Here is a 23637-nt window from a genome sequence, read left to right as displayed (position 1 = left end):
AAAATGCAAAGAGCTTCATAAATACGAGACTCAGAATCCCACTCTAGGCAAACAGCCAATCCAGAAGCAAGAATGCAACAGTGTCCAGTGAAACTGGGGCTTACTTTCCACCCCAGTGGTTCTCCATATATTTTCTGCCTCAAAATACTCAAGAGACAGAAAAGCAATGAGTTTTTTAAAAGAACACAAAAGGCACTAAACATAAAGTATTGATAAATTGGACTTCACCAAAATGAAGAACTTACATTCATCAAAAGATACTATTTTTTTTTTTTTTTTTTTGAGACAGAGTCTCACTCTGTTGCCCAGGCTAGAGTGAGTGCCGTGGCATCAGCCTAGCTCACAGCAACCTCAAACTCCTGAGCTCGAGCGATCCTCCTGTCTCAGCTTCCCAAGTAGCTGGGACTACAGGCATGCACCACCATGCCCGGCTAATTTTTTCTATATATATTTTCAGCTGTCCATATAATTTCTTTCTATTTTTAGTAGAGATGGGGTCTCGCTCTTGCTCAGGCTGGTCTCGAACTCCTGAGCTCAAACGATCCGCCCACCTCGGCCTCCCAGAGTGCTAGGATTACAGGCGTGAGCCACCGCGCCCGGCCAAAAGATACTATTAAGAGACTGAAAAGGCAAACCAGAGTGAGAGAAGATATTTGTAATATGTATCTCCAGCAAAAATCTACAAATAAATAAGGGGGGAAGAGAACCCAATTCAAGAAAACATTTGAATAGGCACTTCATAAAAGTAGACATCCAAATGGCCAACACACATAAGAAACAGGGTCCAAACTGATTACTCATCAGGGAACTGTAATTAAAACCACAATGAGGTAAGACCCCTGCCCCCGATGGAGGACATTAAAAGGACCACCAATACCAAGTACTGGCAAGAATGTAGCGCAACAGGAACTCTCATACATTGCTGGTGGGAGAATAAATTGACAAAACCACTTTGGCAATATCTGCTAAAACTAAACATACACTTGCCCTATGACCTAGCAACTCTACCTCTCTATATATGATCGAGAGAAATGATTCCATATGTCTACCAAAAGGCATATTCAAGAATGCTTGAAGTCTTATTCATAATAGCCAAAAGTTGCAGAAACAATAGCCATCAATAAGAGAATAAATTACTGTATATTTAAACAATGGAACACCAAACAATAATAAAAAAAGAACCAACTACTGCTACATGCAACAACATGAATGAAGGTCATAGACGGATGAGGAAGAGGCCACACACAGAAGACTACAAACTATGATTCCGTTTATATGATGCTCACATACTTGGAAAACTCCTCTACGATGACACAAGTCAGAAGAGTGATTTTGTTTGGGGATAGGGACGTGAGCAATGACTGGGAAGGGGCACAAGGCAACTTCCTGGAGTGACAGAAATGTTTCATGTCAGAATCTGGGTAGCTACTCAGGGGTGTGTGTGTAAAAAGTCATTAAAATACACAAATCTTAAGTTTGTATTTTACTGTGATTACACCTCAGTAAAAAACTTTTAAATACCCAAGAGCTAAGACTTCTCATCAATAACTTAGGCTCCCTGGTCATCCTGACTCCAGGGCTTCCCAGCTGTGTAACCCTGGTGGACTAGCAGTTGATCTGCCCTATGCTACTCTTGTTATCTGCATTTTAAAGAACAGCAGTATAGAGCAGTTCAATTACTTGTCCACTAGCGTTATCAGGATTACACCTCAGGGCACGTTGTGAAGGTTAAATGAGAAGAATATAAGGCATTTCAAAGTGTCAGGCACACGATAAATGCTCCCAAAACTAGCTGTTATCACAGGGGCAGGTGGAGGTGGGGTGAGAGGGAACAGGATGGCAAGTATGGGGTAGTGTTAAAATTATGGCTGGAGAAGGGCAGGTGTGTATAGTTTCAAAAGGAAAAGAAACCACCCACAGGTGCTGCTGATACGTATGACCCCCACCTCTAACACGCTCACACGCAGCACTGAAAATCACGCCTCCAACCCAAAGCATGCAGGGCCCAGGGCTAAAGGGACACAGCTGCTCTAACATCGTGGCCATTTCCTTTTCCCTCCTGAGTAAAGCATCAAAGCAGCCTACTACTCTGTTTTGAAATTAATGTCTGATAACCCATAAGAACAGAGACGAAGTCTTTAGCAAGTTCTAGAAAATCTACTAAGGAGTTCCTTCCACACACCAGATGAGAGAAGGAGGAAATGACTTAATCCTTTGTAGAGCTCCTAATGCTAAGATTCTACTTAAAATACAGCACATCCTTTTCACTCTGAATACATCCTTGGTTAGTGCTATATCTGAATCAGCTTGAGAATCATGAACAAGGATCTGGAATTTTCTCTAAGCTGGCACCCAGCTCTCACGCTGCAGGAGCCATGCAGAAAATAGCTCTTCATCTATCACAGGGCAAGTTGCTACCCACCACTGTATCCTCCTCCAACCCTGGTCCCCAAAAAGAGCCAAGGACAGCAATATATATCACTGAGCGACACATCCAGGATCCTGGGGCCACTGCTGTCAGCCTTCTCCCCAGCCAAAAGCAAGCGAATCCCAACCAGCCCCAATTCCAGGGTTACTTGACAGCTTGCCTACTTTAATTTTATTCCTGAATCTGAGTCAACAATAGTGATCTCAGTGGTTTGGCAATCTACCCACTTCCTATAGGACAAGGAAATTCTGTTACTAACTCCACCCCACTGAAACAAACACACTCAGAAACTAACAGTACTGTTCTTTCTAAATCAACCTCTGAAGATCTAGGGTTTACTCATTCACGAGACTATAAATCTTCTGTTGGCAAGAGTTCATTCCCCAGCTTCCATCCACGCTACTGTACATTTAAGGGTCAAGTTCAGAGTAAAAGCGGGACCCACAGAAACACATATTCTCGCAGCCTGTATGTGAAACATGCCCCATTATGCTTACATAGGAAGACAAAGGGAACCGACGAAGGCCAGGAGAATGAGCTGCCAACCCATAGGTAAAAAGAGCTTTGCAGGTGCCACGGAGCAGAAGTGGTCCTTTGTTTCTAAATAGCTACTGGGAAAAGTGATTCCTAACAATTCCTGGACAATGACAAGGGTTTAAAGGTTCAGTGGATCTTAATTTACACAAAGATATGGCCAAAGCCATGTAGAATAATCTTGAAGACTGACATCCTTTCCATGTTTGTTTGAGATTATAGACTTGAATGCCTATAAAGACCAGGTAAGTAAGCAAAATGAGATAAACTGGATGAGAAATTCTTTACTCCCCCTAAGAAAAATAGGCTTGGTCTCATATTCTTTAAAACATGCAGCCCTTTGGGTTTTCTTCTTTTGTACTTTTACTTTTGGATAAAAACATAAGAACAAAGAAGTATTTCCCTTCTATGGGAAAAACTACAGTGCAAGTACAAAGCAAAAAGACAGCTATCACCTGTCTTCATGGGGGAGAAGGGGCAACAGGGCATGGTGGGGACTGTGGCAGGGTAAAGAGCACATGTCCCACCTAAAGGAAGTATCTGCCATTCAGCTCAACAGCTGGTACATGGGAAAGCATGATCAGCAGTTCCAGATTTTTTTTTTAATATTAAAATGTTGCCTCAAATACTATTCACGCCAAACTGAACATGTCTGTGGACCACTAGTTTGTGACTTCTGGTGTCTTTCTCCACCTGTTTCTACCTGAGCTTCCCCCCAGGTTTATCATGGCATGTTATAATGTCATCTCACGCACTAGGACCAAAAATGATGCATGCCTGTATTCGTTCTTGTTCACCCCCTAGTCACACTCAGCAGAGTATCTCCAGTTCATCCACAAAGGAGGAACTTGGGCTACTTCCCTTTTTCTTCCAATACTCAAGGACTCAGTGCCATCCCTGGAGGGCAACATTAATCTACTATTTGGAGACAAAAAGTTATGAATCTGCACTATTATGCACGCACTGATATAATAAATCATTGAGGCCCTTGGTGCATTACAGATCTCTGTGTATGAGAAGAATTCATAATATGCCAAGATAACCTGGGTGGGGTAAAGGTGAGAGAGACAGAGGAAGTAAGAGGAAAACCAGAAGTTGCTGCAAACTGGCAGCCCCCATACTGTACCTAAGATTTCCTGAGTGTTTATTATGTGCCAACCACTATGCTAAGGACTTTACTTGCATCATCATGTATTCCTCACAGTAACCGTAGGAAGTAGGTACTATCATTATGCCTCTTTTTAAAAGTGAAAAGACTGAGACTCGAGGAAACTCCTTCCACAATGTCACACTGTTGTCAAGTGCCAAGTGCCAACGTCTGAACGTAAACCCAGGTGTGCCTGACTCTAAAGCAAAGCCCGTACCTTAACCACAATGCTGCCCTGTCCCCACGTGCACACAATGTACGTGCCTGAGGATCCAGGAAGACCAGCTCCTCAGAGGGAGGGAAGATGGGAGGGAGGGAGAAAGGAAGGAAGTCTCCCTCCCACCCCCCTAAGAAGTTTTTAGCAATAGCTTCTGACCAATTATTTAGAAAGGATCTGATCCTGATTAATAAATGAATCATAACCTATTAAAGCCTGCAGCACTGACCTCTAGAGAGGAAAGGTCCTAAAATAATTAGGACCATAGCAACAATAATAGTCTAAAGAGTAAATATTGCCAACCACATCAGAAAAGTTCTCACATCTTTATTTTATGAGAGACTGGAGTCGTAAAACATCAAGAAGCCCAAAGAAATCTTTAGCACATTAAACTGCATGGCTCTTAAATGTAACAGATATTGATTGAGTGCCTACTACACACCAGCCACGATGCCAGGCACCAGGGACACGGGAGTAAGCACATTTTGACACACTGCACAGGGAAAAAGCACTGTTCATTGATGGGATGAGTGAGACTCAAGGACAATGCAAATACTTGTTACTATTATTGATAACAAACTATGAAAATATATCTTCTAGTTCATTTATCTTTTTTTTTTTCATTTTTGCTATTCTGTCTCACAATGAATAGAAATTTACAGAAGTGGGATTTGCTGGTTAAATTGTTTCTTCTCTTAAGATTTATGTAATAGCAAAACTTTGGTTTACGTTTTTTTAAAAACTCCTATTTAGAAATTGGCAAATAAACTGGTTATACTCAATCAATAAAACTCCAAATTTCACTCTGCAGACCGAAGGGTAGATACATGGTTGCCTCAGTCCCCTCCCATCAAGCAACATTAACCGTCACATCCCCTTCTTCCTTAAACCAGAATAAAACAGCAAACAAGCATGCTCTCATTTAATTACAAACAAAAACCAAACTCACTGACAAGTTCACACTATGTGAATTCTAAAGATTCCAAGAACTCAACTAGCTCATTTTCCAGAACGGCCAAAAGGCAATTCTGAAAGTAGGATATCTTCCCCAACCCAAGCCATGGAAGTCAGAGCAGTATAACACCCTTCGAGGAAGGAAAAAGCCATTTCCTGCCTGAAATGTCAACGGCATTGAGACCAGCACTCTAATCCAACCAGCAGGAAGGCAAAATCAAATATTATTTCAAACAAGGGGTGAGAAGGGGAGGGAGGGGAAATACGAAACCAGGAAAAATGGATTCATCTGTTGCAAAAGATAAAGGCACACTGCACCAAGAGGGAAAATAGGACTGCCAGGTTCTCAGCACACATCAGACAGTGAAATCACTCATCCATGTTCTTCACCATCACAAATAAGCCATTCCTGAAGCAAAGAGCCTGGCACTTTAGTTCCAAAAGCCTGGTAAAAGGTAACGTTTAAACAGAAGCCTGACTAACTGAGCATGTTTGCTTTTGCAGGAAAGTGGGTATGAATGATCCATGGTAAAAGGGTGGGAGGAAGGAATTTCTAAAGAAAAAATGAGTCACTTAGAATACTCTTCCTTTAAGGAGTAATATTCACATGACAATTTCCCCTACAGGGGAAAACAAACACACACAGACTCCTAATTGTCCATGTGTAAAGGACAGCTAATTTTCAACTGGACCCGCTAATAGTTACTAATACATACACAAAACTGCCATCTAGGGGTTGAATGCTGAAACAAAGTCTGTTACATAAGCCAGCCCTTCTTGGAAAACACAAATCTCACAGTCAAACAATTTCACAAAGACATGCAAACCAGTGCATGCACACAAACCACATACCAAGCTAAAAGCAATAGTATTATTTGAATTTAAAACTAGTGTGGTTTCTTTTGAGACCATACACTGGAAGAAGGGGGCATAAAACTTTTTTAACCTTTACAGGAAATATGTATAAGTAACAGGTTATCACAGACATAGGTTGAAAATAGAATCTTCCCCCAGTGGGCCTTTTGCATATATCCTTAATGCACCTATATTCACTCTCAGCTTATGGACAACTTGAAAAGTCATGACACTACAGGAAAAGGAAGACCATTGAGACAAAAAGCGTGCCCACAGAAGCATCTACCAAAGTGAAAGCTTACCATAAGAACAATAAAGTCCCAGGCAGAGGGAAAAAAAATTCAGAAGCACATCTTTTCAGACAGAATTCCATCAGAGAGGAATGTTACTGCAATCTAATCTTCAAAGCAATCCTTCAAGTTAGTTAAAATTAGCCCTAATTTACACGTATGGTTAAAACACTTCCCCAGGGTCACACACCTAGCAAGGAACAGATCCCAAATTCAAACTTGGGGCAGCTTTCATCTTTCACATGCATCACGCAGCCTGCTATACAAACATGCTTGAAATGAGAGTGCTGACTGATCAGAGGCTTCCAGTAGATTTTTCAGATCTTTCATAAATCTTTCTAGCCTCTGCCATTCTGACTTTAATCAAGCTTCCAACTCCCTGGGGTTTTTCCCCCAATTTGTATGCAAATGCAGATTATGTGTGTACCTGCTGAAATTTTCGTTTCAGTAGCAACTAATATAATTAAGCTCCTCTAGTCTCTTACACAATAGTTCACCAAAGTCCCAAAGGAAAGAACTCATGCATCTCCAAATTGCATCACCATAAAAAATAAAGTTGAACAACCACATGCACACAGTACCGTATTAAAGGCTGAATAAAATGATGTTTTTCTGCCTCTGGAAGCAAATCACCTGAGACAGACATTTAGAACTGAACAGAGGTATATAAAACATACCTAATTAAACACCTAGTCAACTAATACAAAGGAAAGTTCGTTACTATGCAAATGAATATAGGGTACTTGGCAGGAAGAAGCAGCTAGAGTTTATAGTGGGTATAACATGCTAGGCTGGGACTGGCTCAGCGGAAAGCCGTTGCCCTTCACCTATTCATGAAAAGCTTGCAGAAGAAGGAGGACTTTGGAATTGGTAAGAAAGAAAATCAGATAAGGGCTTTTAAACAAAGTCCAATAGATTCATAAACTTAATACTCCCACTGTCAGAAGAGTCTCTAGCATGCAGTTATGCTCAGTAAGTAAGGAAGGAGGGAGGGAGGCAGAAAGGGAAAAAGGGAGAGAGGGAAGGGAAGAGGAAGGGGAATGCATTCAGGGTATTGCAGTCTTGCCATCATTCTCCGTAAGAATGAATGGGTTAAGTGCTCCTGCTTGTTCCATTTTCCCACATGCTCCTGGCACTCCAGGTTTGCTAGGACACACTCAACATACTGGTATTTACACCTTAGTTGCTTGAATATGTAAGTGTGTGTATTCCATACTCAAAGGTAAACTCCAGGAGGACAAGGACTATTCTTGTCTTGGCCCTAATACGTTCCTAGCACCAAGTACCCTTGCCATTTCTATCTCTAATACGCTGTCCTTGCTGCCCACCTCTAGCGAGTGCCAGTGCTGGGAAAGGAACATTTAACACACATCACATTTCCAAATGCATGGACTTCTGTTGGAGTCAGCTAATCCCAGAAAAAAAATAAAGCATTCTAATTGTTGACTTTCCCCAAATGTAAATACCGTTCCCCAAGAAACTACACTGATTCAGTGAATCAAGAGAAGTCTTTTGTTTCTATTATTTTCCATATAATTTGGTGGCCCCTCCTGGAAAACATCTGAGAGAAAATATCCATGTCATTTACATCTGTGAGAAATTTCTTAAAAATAAAAAAATCCAAGGAGGCTGGCAAAAGACCACCACCATGATTCTTTATCTTAAACAAATATTTTCCCTACACATGATCATTAATTTCCACAAGATACTGCATAGTGGACTTAATTATTCAAAGTGACTGCACAGATATTAGCAAGTATGACCGAATCACATACCATTATCCCTAAAGGGTGCTTTTAGATAACGTCCCATTTTTTACCCAGAAATTTTACACTACACTCTCTCCAAGAGTTGACACAATTTTTAAAAGATGATAAATCTGGTCTTTATTCAATTAACCAATATAAAATATAAACCTTCAAATGCTCAGTGCTATGGTAATACAAAAGCACCCAAGAATGCTTCCTTATTAAGGTATAAAAAAAGGATGATTTTTTAAAAAACTAATGACAGTTTAGGCTGCAGTCATTTAAAAGAAAGAAAAGTAGCCAGAATAAGGAAGGTAATTTATGTGAACGGGCTACTCTGTGGAGTGGGTCCTTGTCGATGGGTAGGGGTCGAGCAAGCCATTTAAAGGTTGTCGGGGGCTTAGGTGCTGCTTCACTGAGTCCCCGCCTAGTCAATACCGTGTCTGTTTCCTAGGGCTGTTTTAACAGAGTACCACAAACCACAGGGCTTACACTACTGAAAATTGATTGTCTCATAGGTCTGGACTAGAAGCTAGAAGTTCGAGATCAAGCATGCAGGACAAAACCAGTTAGCAACAAACAATAACAGCTAGTACTTGCAGAGCACTTATTACCTGCCACTTTGTGGAGCATTTTACATGCATTATCTCCTTAAGTCCTTACAACAATCCTAGGAACTAGACACTATTATCACCTTCATTTTCCAGATGAGGAAATCAAGTCCCTGAGAGAGTAACTTGCTCAACATCACACAGCTACTATGCAGCAAAGTCAAAGCTTGACCCCAGGTTGCCTGGCTTGAGAGCCAAGGGTGCAATGACTACATTGCTTAAGAGGTGCAGTTAGTTTCCCTGAACTTCTGATTCAGGCTAGAAGGGCAAATTCTCTCCATGGGAGCCCCAGCAGCCGCGGTGCGGAGTAGACACCCGCCACGAGAAGGCTGCCCACACCCACCAGCACTTCAGGAGCACACGCCAGCCTGTGCTCAGTCTCAGGACCCGTCAGAGCCAGGGAGAGCTGACACAGGTCAACTTCCCAGGGCAGTACTGCTGTGAAAAAAATGGTGTGGCTTTTTTTTTTTTTTTTTAAATAAAGGGGCGAGATGAAATGGCATTCTACGAGTATCATGCTGAGATGTAAGGATCTTGGTGCCAGCACTGCTGATCTTGAACAGGCAGCTCAAATAAGCTTAACACGTGGGTTTCATTGAAAGAATCAACCTGTTGCCAAGTAAAGTGTCTCAAAGAATTGGAATGTTGTCAAACTAGCTTAACACCATGAAATGGCACAACTTAATGAGAGACTATAAATCTTGAAGAATACAACACACAGCTCTCTCTCCAAAGACTGTGATTTCGCAAGTGGTTGGGTGTCTTTCCTGGACACGTGCACACATTGGTAGGTGAAATGCTGTAACTAGAAGCTGATTTTTTTTTTTTATTTGAGTAAAACTTCTTCCACATCAATTCCTTTTGTGTCATTATATTAACTTTTTTAAGTAAAAAAAAAAAAAAAATTCTCAAATAGAGGATACAACCATGCTAAATAGTCAGTTTCCTTTAAACATCTACCCATTCTCCTGGAGATGTAACATACATTCCTGAGCACGGAAGCGCTCACATTAAAGTAAAACGAAGCCAAGCCAGCCATGCAGTGCTGAACCTAAAAGACAGGGAGGCTGCATTGATCCTTGCAAATCAGCGAGGCCCGGATCCAGCACACTGGACATAGGTGAAAGGAAGGAGAAGGAAGGAAGAGAACGGTGGAGGGAAGGTGAAAAAAAAGCAGAAAAGCTGTGACTGAAAGGAAAAGGTAAGAAAGACAAATTCAGCAAGATCTGATCCTGAGAAAAGTGTGACAGCTACTCACCTGTCTACCGCTTCTACATCAAAGCAAAACCTCTTCTCAATAGAGTCTGTTTTCCGCCGCGTACAGGATTTGAGGGTGACCGATTCATCTTCTCCCTGGTGGGAACACACAGACTGTCAAGATGAGGCCAGAATGTGGCTCGCTCTGTTCCTCTCCAGGACAAACATGACACGTAAACAGGAACCATCATTCAACTTCTCAAGTCTGAGTGTTCACGACCACGTGAGGCAGACGGTTGATCCTAAACCTTTCCAGGTGAGAGCCTCATGCAGCTAAAATGTGTAAACCATTTTATTCTTAGAACCAAACAGCTTTAGTACTGGTGCATCATGGTGGTACAGCATCAGTCCATGGGAGATAAATTCTTGTTGATATGTTTTAAACAGTCTTAATTTGTAGGTCTAATAAGAGTTGAAGAAGATGGTCTCCTCCCAACTCTGAGCTTCTATGATCTTGAGTCAGTCATTTCTTCAAGAAAACCTTCTTGAAGCAGGTCAAATATCCCCAAGATGTATTCACATAGCACCAAGTACTTCTCCTTTCCTCACAGCACTGATCACTGCTGAAACTGTCTGTTGATATAGGTGATAATTAAGATAATGTCATGCTCCCTATTAGACTATAAGCCCCCTGAGGAAAGAGACTGTGTCTGTTTTTGTCTACTCTGTGTCTCCTGAGCCCAGCAGGGTCCTAGAACAGAGTAGACGCTGAATAAATGTTTTAACAGCTTTATTGACATATAATTAATGTGTGATAAACTGTACATGTTGCAAATGTACAATTTGTAAATTTTGACATCTATGTACACCCATGAAAGCATCGCCAACAAACATTTCCACCACCCCTAAAAGCTTCCTCGTGTAACCTTGGAAATCCATCCCCCAGTCCATCCCAGGCAACAGGGAATCTGCTTTCTGTCACTCACTATAGATTAGTTTGCATGTTCTGTAATTTTATATAATGAAACCACACAATACGTGCTCTTTTTAGTCTGGCTTCTTTCACTCAGCATAATTATTCTGCGACTCATCCATGTTGCTGTGCACATCAAGAGTTTATTTCTTTTTATTGCTGAGTAGTATTCTGCTGTACAAATGGAATGCAACAATTTCATCTCAGAGCACTAATTTATTGCCTGGAAACACAGAATGTGCTGTCCCTGATTTCTTTTCTCTTTCCGTCACTTAAGAATTTGTTAGGATTTCTGTTTCTCCTGCCTTTGCCAATCTTTTTTATTCTAAATTAGGGGGGAAATTAGCAAGCTTGCCTAGATTGTTGAAATAATAGGAAATGTAACTACAGCAGGTAAAATTTAACCACCCGCTAATAACACAATAGCACACAAAACACAGAAGACCTACGAAGAGACAGTTTCTATTCACAAGCCTTATAACTATTGTCTTTTACTGAATAGCAAAGATTAATTTCTCAGATTGAGAACTGTTGTTTCTCCAGTTTGTAAAATGTATGCGTGTAAACACCCAAACGTAAGGCATTCTGACCTTGGCAATTTCTAAGTATGTTTCAGATTTAATGGCTACGGACCAGTTTCCACGTGGAAAGCTTACGTGCGGTGCCGCAGAGAAATGGGAGGGAATAGGGATCTATAAAAGGATCATCAAATATAAGTAGAAAAAAGAGGAAGATGAGATTCTGTTCCAAGGATGACCGCACATATCAGAAAAAAATCTATAAAGGTGATCCGTTCAACTACTGATGGTTTGAAAACACGCGAGACATAATCACCACTTAAATAAATGAAAAGTTATAACCATGACAAACATTATTAAAAAAAAAAAAAAAAAAGAGGCAGGCTGTGTTACAAAAGCCTAAATTCAGGGGATCTGACCAGGTTTGCAAGGTTAGGAAAAGCTTTCTTGAGCTGGGATTAAAAGGATTCACAGGCGATACAGCAAGGAGAAAGGAACAGGCAGCGGAGAAGAGCAGGTGGAAAAGCCCTGTGGTCAGCGTCTGCAGAGTCCTGGGTGGACAGAAGGAAAGCCGGTGTGGCTGGATGCCCAGATGAGAGGGAAAGCAGAATGAGAAAGGGTTGGAGGGAGGGCAGGATTCTGGTCTACATCCTGAGAGCAGCAGGAAAATAAGGAAGGGTTTCAAGCAAGGGAAGGGACAGGATCCACTGGGTTGCTCCAGACCTGCAGAGAGGTGCCTCATCTCAGAAGGCAGCATGCAGGAAAATTCTCTCATCCCACAGGGGCTCCGGTCTCCGAGAGGACATAGCAAATCTGCTCCTAACTCTAGGCCTGCCTGAAGCTAGGAGAACAGTGGGTACTTTCCAAGGAAAATAATCCAAATGAAAGGGACAGTGAGGGGGAAGAAAGGGTGGAGAAAAAACATGTCAGGAAAAGAAAACACCCTATTATCTATGTTAATAGGTATCTAAGTTATCTATCTATGTTCTATCTACCTCCAGCTCCTAGAAGCTTTGTTCAAACACGTATGCAAAGACATCACATGCTTCCTCCATACAAATCGAGAAGACGTCACCTCTAGACAGCTAGTCCTCATTTTCCTCCACTATACAGCTGAGGAAGCAGTTAGTTATGTCATCAAAAGACACGGCTTCAGAATCAGGAGATTCAGATCCCAGAACCAGGGTTTGAGTCCCAGCTGCACAACTCATTAGTCATATGACCTTAGAAATCATTTTCTCTCTCTAAACCTCCATTTCCTTTGTAAAAGAAGGAAAATTGGATCAAACAGGATAAGGACATAGAAAAGCATGAGACATAATATAAATGTAGGGAATTACTAATTATTATAATATCAAGGTCCTACAACAACATTCATTACGTGTCAGGCTCCATCCCAAGGCGATTGTACACGCTGACTTACACAAACCTCTTAACAACCCAACGAGGTGTTTATGATTTTCTCAGTAAGGTCTTTAGGGTCCCAAACAGCCACCCTAATTGGTCTCCACCCTTCACTTTCAAGTGTGATGAAAAGGAACACAGAAAATACAAAACAGTTCTTCATTAAAAAGTTAGGAAAGCACAAGATAAAAGGCCCCAAAATAGACCATGTGTGAGAACAATTCAGCAGAGCTGATTTCTAGGACTAAGAGTTGGAAAAGGACTAAGACTCGATCCAAGGAAAACAGGCCTAACTCTGTTTCCGTATCATGAAAACTAGGGGACACCTATTAATACAGGTTTGTAATATTCCTTCTCCCTGTAAATTCTCTGTTATGATATTTTAACATGTCTGTTTTCCTGAGATTATTTATAAGTCAACTCCACCCCCTGCCAAGAAACATGAAAAGGGCTTTGTTACTGCTTTGCTACAGGGAAGGAATAAGGATGTTGATAAACATCGCCATTGTGGCTTAAGTAGAAGAAAGCCAGGAAGAGAAATTGGAAGTAGAAGGGAGCACGGGGCGCAGCATGGCTGGGTAGCTAACGGTGATGACAACAGCACCTCGCATCACTGACGCGGGCACCGTGGTATCAAAGCCAGTGTTCTAACCTCTACACTGGAACACCCCAACACACGCAAACTCAGCATGCTGCACAAAACACACCACAGAGAAGACCGGGGGTGGGATGCTTATAGAAGAATTATTGAAACTAAAGATAGGACCACAGAAATTATTCAGAATATAGTCCAGAGATTCAAAGAGATGAAAAATGTAAATATTTTTATTAAAAACATTTAAATATCTCCAGAAGGAGAATAATAGCAAGAATGGGGAAGAGTCAAAATCAAAGTGATAATTGAAAAAACTTTCCCAGAGTTATCAAAAGAGATCAAGGAAGGCCAAATATTCCCAAGCAGATGAAAAAAAAAAAAATCAAACTAGAACTATCATAACAGAATGAAGAATATGAAAGGAAGAAAAGAAGTATTGGGAGCAGCCAAAGAGAAAAGACAGATCCCCCTACAGGAAATGCACCCGGCCTGCTATGGGAGGACCCAGAGACCGACAGGCAGGAGGGAGTAGCAACAGCTCTACGGAGGGAGGAACTTCGGGTGTTCGAGGACCTGCCCAACAGCTGCGACACTGGGAGCCCGACATGGCCCGCTGCCTCTTCCAAAGACAGCCCATGTGCTCTTCGTACAATGAGACTGATACTCTTCCCATCAAGAGGCAGGGTTTACATCCTCTCCCACTGAGCCTGGCGGGGCTTTTGTGAGCTTTAACAAACAGACAGGGCAAAAGTAAGGTTGTGTAACTTCTGACATTAGGTCATCGAAAGGCAGTGCAGTGTCTGCTTTAGTTGCTGGAACGTTCACTCCTGAAACCGTTAGCTGCCCTGAGGCCACCATGCTGTGAGGAAGCCCAAACTAGTCCATGTGGAGAGATGATATGGACAGGCCCTGAGACCATGCAGAGAAAAACGGAAAGAAGAGGAGAGAGAAGACCAGGAGGGAGGGAGGGGGCTATACCTGGCCAGCCTCGAGCTGTTTCAGACCTTCATCATTCCAGCTATAGCCACATCCGACTGGAAACTCGGGAGAAACCTCAAGCCCGAACCACCCATCCAAATGCTCCCTGAATTCCTCTCCCACAGAAACGATGGGAAATACTAAAATGACTGGTGCTGTTTTGAATGTTGCTAAGTTTTGGGGTGACTTGTTACACAGCAACAGATAACCGAAACATCTAAACTGCCGACTGGCAGCTCTCCAGGTTATCGAGTGACAGGAATCGGTTTCTCAGGATGAGGTCATCCAAGAACTTCTAGCATTTATTTAATAAAAACATTTGACATACTTGATACCATATATATGCGAAATACAAGGATCTTGCTTGATGGCAGTTCCTAATATAATTTAGAACTAAGAGTAATCATCTTGTTTTAGTTATTCTTCAGGGTACTAAGCCTCCTAGAACCACTGTATAATAATTAGGAAAATTATACGAAACATTTTTGGAGGTGTTACTTTATAGATGGCACTATAATCGGTACATGTTAGCAAAGCAAATCAAGCATGAAACTTAAAAAATGAACTTACCCCCTTTCCTCCTGACTTTTGGTCAAATGGTACCATAGTGATTTGTTTGGAGTCCCGCTGATATGTGCAGTAGTGCTTCACCCAAGAAGTTCCAAAGTGACCTGCAAGGTAATATTTCCTATGAAACAACTATACATGTCCACTGTATGTTGCACATCACTAACTGGAGAAACCCACAATTCGTAACTCATGATGCTCATCTACCCTTAAACCATTTTAGGGGCAATATATTCTCTACACCAGCAGGACTGGAATAGACAGAAATCTGATTCCACAGGCTGGAAATGGAACGAACCCAGGGCTTTCCCCCAGGGACCAAAGAAGACTATTTCCCACTAATGCTACATCCAGTGGATCTGAAAATATAAGGGAAGTCAAGGTTCCCCGGGGAAATTAATTCACATTCCCATCATCAATCTCCATTTGACGTTTCCGTTCTCTTCCCTGACAGGAGTAAAATGACTGAGGAGAGAACGCAGAAAGGCTTCTCCAAGTGCCTGTCACCCTTCCCATCTGGCGCGATGACCTCACGCTTCCCACACAGCTGCTCTGTGGCTGTGCGCACACATCACGGGGCTCTGACCTACTTTCAAACCCCTGGTTTTTGCTTTAGTAGAACTCAAAAAGATCTGAACAGCAGTCAAGGAAACCTCAGAGACCCCAGAGATACAGGATGGAAGTGACTCTCAACACCCAAATGTCATCTAAGGAGTATGTCCCTCAGAATTACCCATCAGGAAAGAGGGAGACACCACACAGTCAAGTTCAGATGAAGTCTCTGACTTTATTCTGTGTTCACCAATTATTCTATTTTGAATAAAAAAAGTACTGTTAGAGGAAGAAGGCATTATTAGCCAACAAAGACCTCAATCAATACTAGCTTTAGATGCTTATAGAGATCACACAGTCATCACTAAAAATTTCATCTTAGCACCACCTGCTATTTCTTTCTTTGACATCTTCTACAGGGCAATGGGTCTTCTTCCTGACTCTCAAAGTTTCTACTTTTCATAAAATTCAAGTGTTGGAGTGAAGAGAATTGAGAAGAAGGAGGAAAGGGCCTAGGTCATGATTGTTTGGAATCACCAAATATTAAGTCTACCAAAGGATATGGTTGTTGGTAGACAGTAAGGTCTAACACGCCAGACCTTTCCAAGGCCTCTCTGCTTAGGGCATGGCATATAAAGCTGCACTAGGGTATGAGATCCTCAGGAGTAGAGTAACACCAGGGAGAGAAGAGCAACCACAGAGCCCCAAGGAGTTTCAGGTTCCCAAGGGAATTCCCAGTCATAAAGGACACAAAGGTAGACAAGAGTTTGTGGGAATCATCTTTCCCTTTGGAGAAACTGAACTATAGAAATTACTCTCATTCATCCAAACACGCGCTTACAATCCCCAGGCACTACTGGATATACACCCCACCTTCCGGGAAAAAGGCCTGAGCACATCCCCGGCTCCTGCCCATCAAAGCACTTACGTTTCTCCTGCACATAGAGGTATCCTTCCATAGTGTAGGGACTGATGGTCTTGTGCTCCAGGGGATTCTCCTTCATCTTTTTCATCAGTGATTCCACCTCTGACCTGGTGCCTTCAAAGCGATTTCTTGTCTAGGATGAAAGGAATTTTATTCAAATAAAAGACATGAAATCTCTGTCTAATAATTCAGAAGATCAACCTAATAGAATCCTTCTATCTAAAACCCAAGAAGGGACATTCAACCCTCCAGGAATTGGGTCCTTCACATATAAGACATAAACTTTGACTTTAAAGTCCTGTTCTAGAATGACTCTCAAACTCTAGTGACCATCAAACTCACCTAGGGAATCTTGGAGAGAATGCAAATGCCCAGGCCTTGCTCCAATTTAGTAGCCCTGCACCCAAAAAAAGTGCATTTTAAATAAGCATTCTGATTCAGACGGTGCAGAGGTTTGTACGCCTTCAGGATGAAGGTACTCATTTCTCCAGCTCCAGGGAACGTTGCTTACCGATGGCTCACAGATGAGTCCCTCCTCACGCAAGAGCACGCCCTTCTGAGGGCAGCCTGCACCCCATGACTAGTCAAGGCTGGGAGCAAAAGGTGAAGGGGCCAAAGGCCTGGCCCCTTTGCCTGTAGGCAGAACCACTCTGAAGGGTGAGCCCAGCCCCAGAGCCCCCCACGGCACTGAGAGCCCAGCTGCATCTGCGTCACAGCTCAACTTCTCCCTCTGCCCGTCAGCTGCCCGCACCCTGTCACAGGTGTTTCTGCCGGCATCGGCCCTGGTAAACCTGCCGCATGTAAACCTCCAATTCTGAGTCTGTTTTCTGAGGAACTCAGCCTAAGGGGAGCCACGCTTTGTGAAACCTTCTCCAAGATTCTGTCCTTTGAGACAACGCAGAGAACCACGCAAGCTCCAGGCTTCTAAAAGGCACGCAAGGTTTTATTTCCTACACAAGATCACCTAGGGACAAAGAAGACTAGCATGGTCCCATCACACAGTGAAGAAGACGGCTTGAGCCCCAGTAACTGCCAACCAAAAAGCCCTAAGCAGGATTCTGTGCACCAGAAGGTTCTGTGTTTAAAACTCGGGAATGAAGACTGGGAGTGAACCGCACTGACTTGGATTTCCCGTCCGCCTTCCTAAGAGCTGGACGAGAGCACACCCTCGGAGCCAGAGGCCAGGATGTGTCTCCCACCCTCGGCCCCTGAACACACACCCCAAGGCCTGTGGCCAGGCAGCTAGATGCACAGAGGGAGGCTGGGCTGGGCTTTCTACTGCCAAAGGAAATCCTGCCTCTGGTGCTACAGATCTGAAACATAACCAGCCCAGCACTTCCGAGAACATAAATAGTACAGCAAAATAATGGGGAAGAGGGTGATGGTCTAACCCAGGGCCACTGAGTACTCTAGGAATGCCTGCCCCCAGCTGCCCTCTGAACTCGAGCAAGACCCACTCTCCTCCCCTACATTCCAATCCACATAGGTGGTTTCTATGGCAACCAGGCCCCTATTTCGTTTTTTTTTTTTTTCTTTTCCTTAACCAGAGAAGGGAAGGACGCCCCTACGCCCACTCACGTTCTGTATGCTGATGGTCAACTGTGTCTTGAAGTCGCCGAAATCCTTGGCCAGTTCATAACCATGGTGATAGAAAGTGAAGAGTCCTTGCAGGAAGGCCAGCAGCTGCAATGCAGGAAGAAAGGCAGACGCCACATAAACAGGCTGCAAAGAGGAATGAGGTCATGTACCTGAGTTCCCAACGCTGGTTTGAACGTCAGGAATAAATATTACATCGTAACGGCTAACATTTAAAGAGCACCACCTGTGTGCCAGGCACTGCGCCCTTCCACACCCTGTCTCACTGAATACTCACAACAACCTGTGACCTCAGTACTACCGTTATCCTCATTTCACTAAGGAGGAAGCAGATTCAGAAAGGTTAAGAAACTTGCCCCCAAACACACAGCGGCAGCCAGGATTTGAAACCAGGTCTCCTTGGCACCAAAACCCACGTCTTACCCCGTGAGCCTCACCACCTCCTAAGAACATCATTTCTTCAAAAACTAAAGACCTGGACTCCAACTCAGATTCCTTCCAGTGCATTTGTCATATCAGGTTATCATGCGGAAGAGGGAGAAAGGGAAGCTAGGTGTCCTGAGTCTGCAGTTTAGCAGGCAAAGTCAAATCAAAGAAAATCACCCAGATTAGACTTCAGCTACGGCATGCGTCTGTGCTTTCCCTGAACTATCCAAAAGTAAACACTACCGATTCCTTCATTAAAATATTGCCACGTTCCCACATTTTCACTTATGATGGTTTCCCCAGATTCTCATTTAAATCCCCTTGGGCTACAAGGTAAGCCCACTCATTGTTTAGTCTTGTCTTCAGTGAACAGTGGAAACATCTGATCACTACAATTCTCACCACATACCTTCATATACTTAAAAACCATTAATGTCCCCAGCCTGAGCCCCCGGCCTGCCTTCATTTCTCCAAGCTAAATAGATAATTCCTGTGGTCTTTCCTCTCGGAGCTTATGTCCAAACCTCGCTGTTGCTATGCTGCCCTGGCCCCTTCCCAAAGTCTACACGTCTTCCCTCAATTTCCAACTTCAACCTGGAGGAAAGGACAATGACAAAAGCCCGAACGAGGCTTAGAAGGACCAGCACAGCACCTCCACCCCAAGCCCGGCTCTACCACATTCGAGGACCGTCTCTGTTCCAACTTCAACTTCTCAAGGCCAACTCTCACTTTCTTAGTGGTCTACACTGACTTCCCTGACCTGCCCTACCACGTGCTACACAGAGACACCTTGGCCTTACTCCATGTTGTTGCATTCAGTTTTTCAGTCCCTAAGTGACTTTACCTGTACTTATTAAACATAATCCCATCCCACCTGTCTTCACCTAACTCTCCTTTTTCTGAGAGGCAGCCCTAACCACGATGGGAAAGGAATCTCATCCCGCCCACCACCCCCAGACTCCCACCTTGCTGGCTGCAGGAACAGCAAGCACTGAGGTGTGTGCTGCTGTCTGAGCCGAGACGGGAGCCCAGCCTCCGGCCACACCACATGCCCGGCCCAGCCTGGCCTAATGGACTGTGCTGGGAAGTCGGACAAAACCCAGATTATGACAATATGGTACTTGGACTTCCCACTGCCATTGTCCCCAGCCCATCTGCCCCCCTTAGATTCTCACGGGAGGAGGGAGAGCAGGCACTGTGGAGTCCTCTGGCTATAAAGCCCTCCAGTGGCACCATATACAGATCCCAGGGTAAATCAGTGGATGAGTGGTAAGTCACACACAGTCACAGAGACTGGGCACAAACTCGTTTCCTCAAAGATGGCCAAAGCCTTTGGACTTACTCTATATAAAATACTTTTTTTTTTTTGTTGAGGGGAAAGCCCATACCTTTCCTTCTAGATGGCTCCAGTAACAGAGAAGGGCTCCTGTGCCAAACCTAGTCCCAATATTCACAATGAAAACTGTGCTTTCCCTCTTCTCGCCTCTGCCCTCCCTGCCGTCTGCAAACGCGGTGCGCCTGCGCTTTTCCAAGGCACTCAGCCAGCCCCGCTCGAGAGTAACGCGGAAGGTGAGCAGCCAATTCTAAGGTCATTCCTCCTGTTAGCTCTGATTTATTCGATGGAGCCTCTCTTGCTCAGAGTAATTAAATATTCTCACACAGCTCACCAAGATGCCACCTGGGCACGCGGGCAAGCGCTCCAAGGGCAGAGGGTTAATAATATTTATTTCGGCTTTCACTTCTTTCGGTGTCATGCCTTGATTGCCCATTTTCCTACGGGAAAGGACTCCTTAGACACTGTTACTTTGGCTCACTGCTTCCCCCTCCCTTCTCCCCTCACGGCTTCTTTTTTTTTTTCTCCTCTGCCCCCTTCTACACCCTCCCACACTACGTATGAACCTTTGGACCTGTTACGAAGTGGGAAATGAACATCCGCCCCTCGGGGGCAAGAGACCCCAGAGATGGGAGGATCTGTCTGCTTTAAACAAATGCTCCCACTCAAACACACAGGAAGAGTCAGCCGTTCACGGAGCAAAATAACAGTCCGATGAAGGAAAGACCTTCCTCGCCTCCCTTTCTTTCTTCCCCATCCTTGTTCCCCGTAAGCAAAACCTATTCCTACTTCCTATTTGTTTTTAATTTTATAACGCAAAAATGTAACTGGCTGCATCATTCTGAACTATCTGAGGAATTCAGGTTGTCATCATTCATAGGACAGAACAACTTTCGGGGGTTGAATTGTGTCTCTCTAAAAAAAACATGTAGAAGTCCTAACCCCCAGCACCTCAGAATGGGACTTGATTTGGAAATAGGGTCTCTACATGGGTGATCAAGTTAAATGAGGACACTGGATGGACCCTAGTACTTTTCTAAGGACGCCATGACTGATGTCTCTAGAAAAAGGGAAAATCTGGATACAGAGACAGAGGTGCACAGGCACGTGAGGACGGAGGACTGGAGTGATGCATCTATAAGCCAATGAATGCAAACGTTGCCAGGAAAGAAAGGGTCCTTTCCCTACAGGTTTCAGAGATCCCTGCAAAAACCTCAATTTCAGACTCCTCGCCCTTAAAAACCATGAAACATTAAATTTTGTTGTTCTGAGACACCCAGTTTGTGGTGCTTTGTCACCGCAGCCCTAAAGAACTAACACAGCTACCAAGAATCCTTCACTCAGGCAACAAAGAGAAAGTCAGCCAGTAGAGCCATGAAAAGCCAAGCTGGGGAAGCCGCATAACTCCCTTTAACTCCTCTTTAACAGGAGGGTCATAGCAGCACCTGTTACTATCCGGGTTGAAGGGTGATTCAGACCGTCCATGTGACGGGCTGAGCACAGCAGTGCCCTCAGGAGCTGCTTGGCAAGAGAGACATGTATCATCAGGCTGATGCGGACGTGCCATGGTCCAGGCCAGGCGGAGGAGGGGGAAGCCCAGGACAGGATGCAAAGACTAAAGGAAAACATGGGACCGAAGCAGTGAAAAAGGAGAGGAAGACACGGCACCAAGAAACATCCAGGAGGTGGAACTCAGAGGATGCGGTTATCTCTCCCGGTAACCGTGGAGAGCGAGTTCTCGGCAGTACCAGCTAACCTTCAATTACAGAAACTCAGGGAACAGAGGGAACGTGGCTTCATCTTCATGAAGTCAGTATGTCATTATCTGCAATCCAAATCGAAAGAACATTTGGTACTGCAACAAGAAAATAAAGGCTTCCGGCACAAAAATATACATACATGGTTTAGATCCCAGAAATCTGATTTTTCTTCCTTGGAACACTAAAACCTTTTTCTGAAGGTCAATAACATTCTGGTTCTTGAAGTTACTTTCTAAGAAACAAATGAACATGGCCAATGTGCATGGGGCTTCCCCGAATGGCTAGAAGATTCTCTTGACTGCAAACAACTCAAAATATGAATACCCAACACCTAGGTACCCCAGCAAGTTAGTTCAATAGATTTCTTGATGGTTTCCTTTCCACCTGTAAGCAATCAAGTGCTGTTTCATAGAGATCAAGTGCCAGACTCTTCCAGGTCTGCTATTTACTAGATATGACCTTGGATAAGGAAATACACACAAACATGTGTTTCCATTTCTTTATCTGAAAATACGGATAAAAACAGTACCTACCCACAGAGATGTTATAAGGATTGAACAACATAATGTAGGTAAAGCACTTAGCACAGTCCATGACACAGTTTCAGCTAATATCATCAATTGTTATTTCGTGTTCTTCCTTTGTATAGTGTAGGCCAGTGGCTCAAACTGTAACGTGTAGCTAAATCATCTGGAGATCTTCCTAAAATACAGTTCCTGGGCCCCACCCTTAAATTTCAGGTCTAGGGTGGAGCCCAAGAATTTGCATGTCTAATCCTTTTCCAATCATTGGTCTCCTCAGTAGAATTTTCACGGTGTGAATATCTCCTCCCAATCCCCAGCTCCTGAAGCCACTGACACGCCTAGAAGCTGGTGTGTTCAGAGATGAGAACTTCTGTAGCAAAGTGAAGGCCAGACGTCTGAATCCCACATCCAGCCTCTCAATCAACTCATTTAGTTTAACGCTGCGCAAATCCCTGTAACTTTCTCTTTGTCCTAACATGAGATTGGAAATTTCTGTTCATTTGCTCTCCAGCTGCCTCACTGTAGGAGCTGGAAAACATCTGCATGCTACAATGATTACACTCTTTGAATCCCTCTGGCACTTGTACATCATCCGTCCTATCCAACCTGTCACTGAATGGCCTGTGACTTTGGCTGGCTCTTGACTATAGACATCTTGCTTCCCACCGTGAGGCTGTGAGCTCCTCAGACACTGCAGCTGGGTCTTTAGATTTTTCTACGGTATTCAGTATATAAATGTTTTTAGACTCACCAAGACTATTTATATTAAAACAGATAAGCCCTGTTAGTATTGGCACTTGACTTATTTGCTCGTAAATGAAAATAACTGCTAACTTTCATTGGGTTCTAATCAGATTCCGTTCTAAGCACTTTACATGGATAAACTCAGACAACCCTCACAGCATCTTTACAAGGTAGGTGGGTAGTATTATCCCCATTTTTCAGATGGGGAAAGTGAAGTCCAGAGAAATAACTTGCCTAAGAACACACAGCCACTAAGCAGGGATTTAAATTCAGGCAATCTGGCTCTAAAACCCTTAACTATGATGCTACTGCCTCTTGAAGTAAAAGCATCCTAAGACACTGTCATATTATTATACAACACAATGCCAAGAAATGAATATTAAATCCTTGTAGATTCTTTTTCATTTACTAAAAAGAGCAGGAGGAGGAAGGGGAGGAGGGGCAAGAGAAAGAGAAGGGAAGGAGGAGGAGGAGGAGGAGGAAAACCCACCCAAAACAGCAAAACCATCCAGCTGAGCCCAGCCAAGGTTGGCTGAACCTCACAGATATGTGAAGAAGAAACATCTATTACTGTACAAGGTGTTGCGGTGTCACTCAGCAAAAGCTAACAGATATAAAACTGGATTCACTAGGTACACCTACGGAGAGATCAAAGTTGGTAACAAAAAACTCACTTCAAAAAAGTCAGATGGGCCAATTAGAATAAAAGTCATCAAAAAGTAGGCAAATATAGAATAATATTGATCAATGTCTACATAGAG

General features: G+C 43.4%; 1 protein-coding gene across 3 annotated transcripts in view; it reads right to left on the bottom strand.

Annotated features, from left to right (window-relative positions):
* ARHGAP26 (Rho GTPase activating protein 26) overlaps window positions 1–23637 on the bottom strand; it is a 378528-nt gene that overhangs the window by 236365 nt on the left and 118526 nt on the right. For all 3 annotated transcript variants that reach the window (XM_069484154.1, XM_069484152.1, XM_069484153.1), the window contains exons 7-10: window positions 18072–18176; window positions 16497–16626; window positions 15020–15120; window positions 10043–10137 (exon numbers count right to left, since the gene is read on the bottom strand). In XM_069484154.1, the coding sequence (XP_069340255.1) occupies window positions 10043–10137; window positions 15020–15120; window positions 16497–16626; window positions 18072–18176 (431 nt within the window). The remainder of the gene's footprint in view (window positions 1–10042; window positions 10138–15019; window positions 15121–16496; window positions 16627–18071; window positions 18177–23637) is intronic.

The sequence above is a fragment of the Eulemur rufifrons genome, chromosome 10 (assembly GCF_041146395.1).
Source record: "Eulemur rufifrons isolate Redbay chromosome 10, OSU_ERuf_1, whole genome shotgun sequence".
In the NCBI taxonomy this organism is placed as follows: Eukaryota; Metazoa; Chordata; class Mammalia; order Primates; family Lemuridae; genus Eulemur; species Eulemur rufifrons.
Note: the sequence above shows the minus strand (reverse complement) of the source record. Positions and strands in the feature narration are given on the sequence as shown.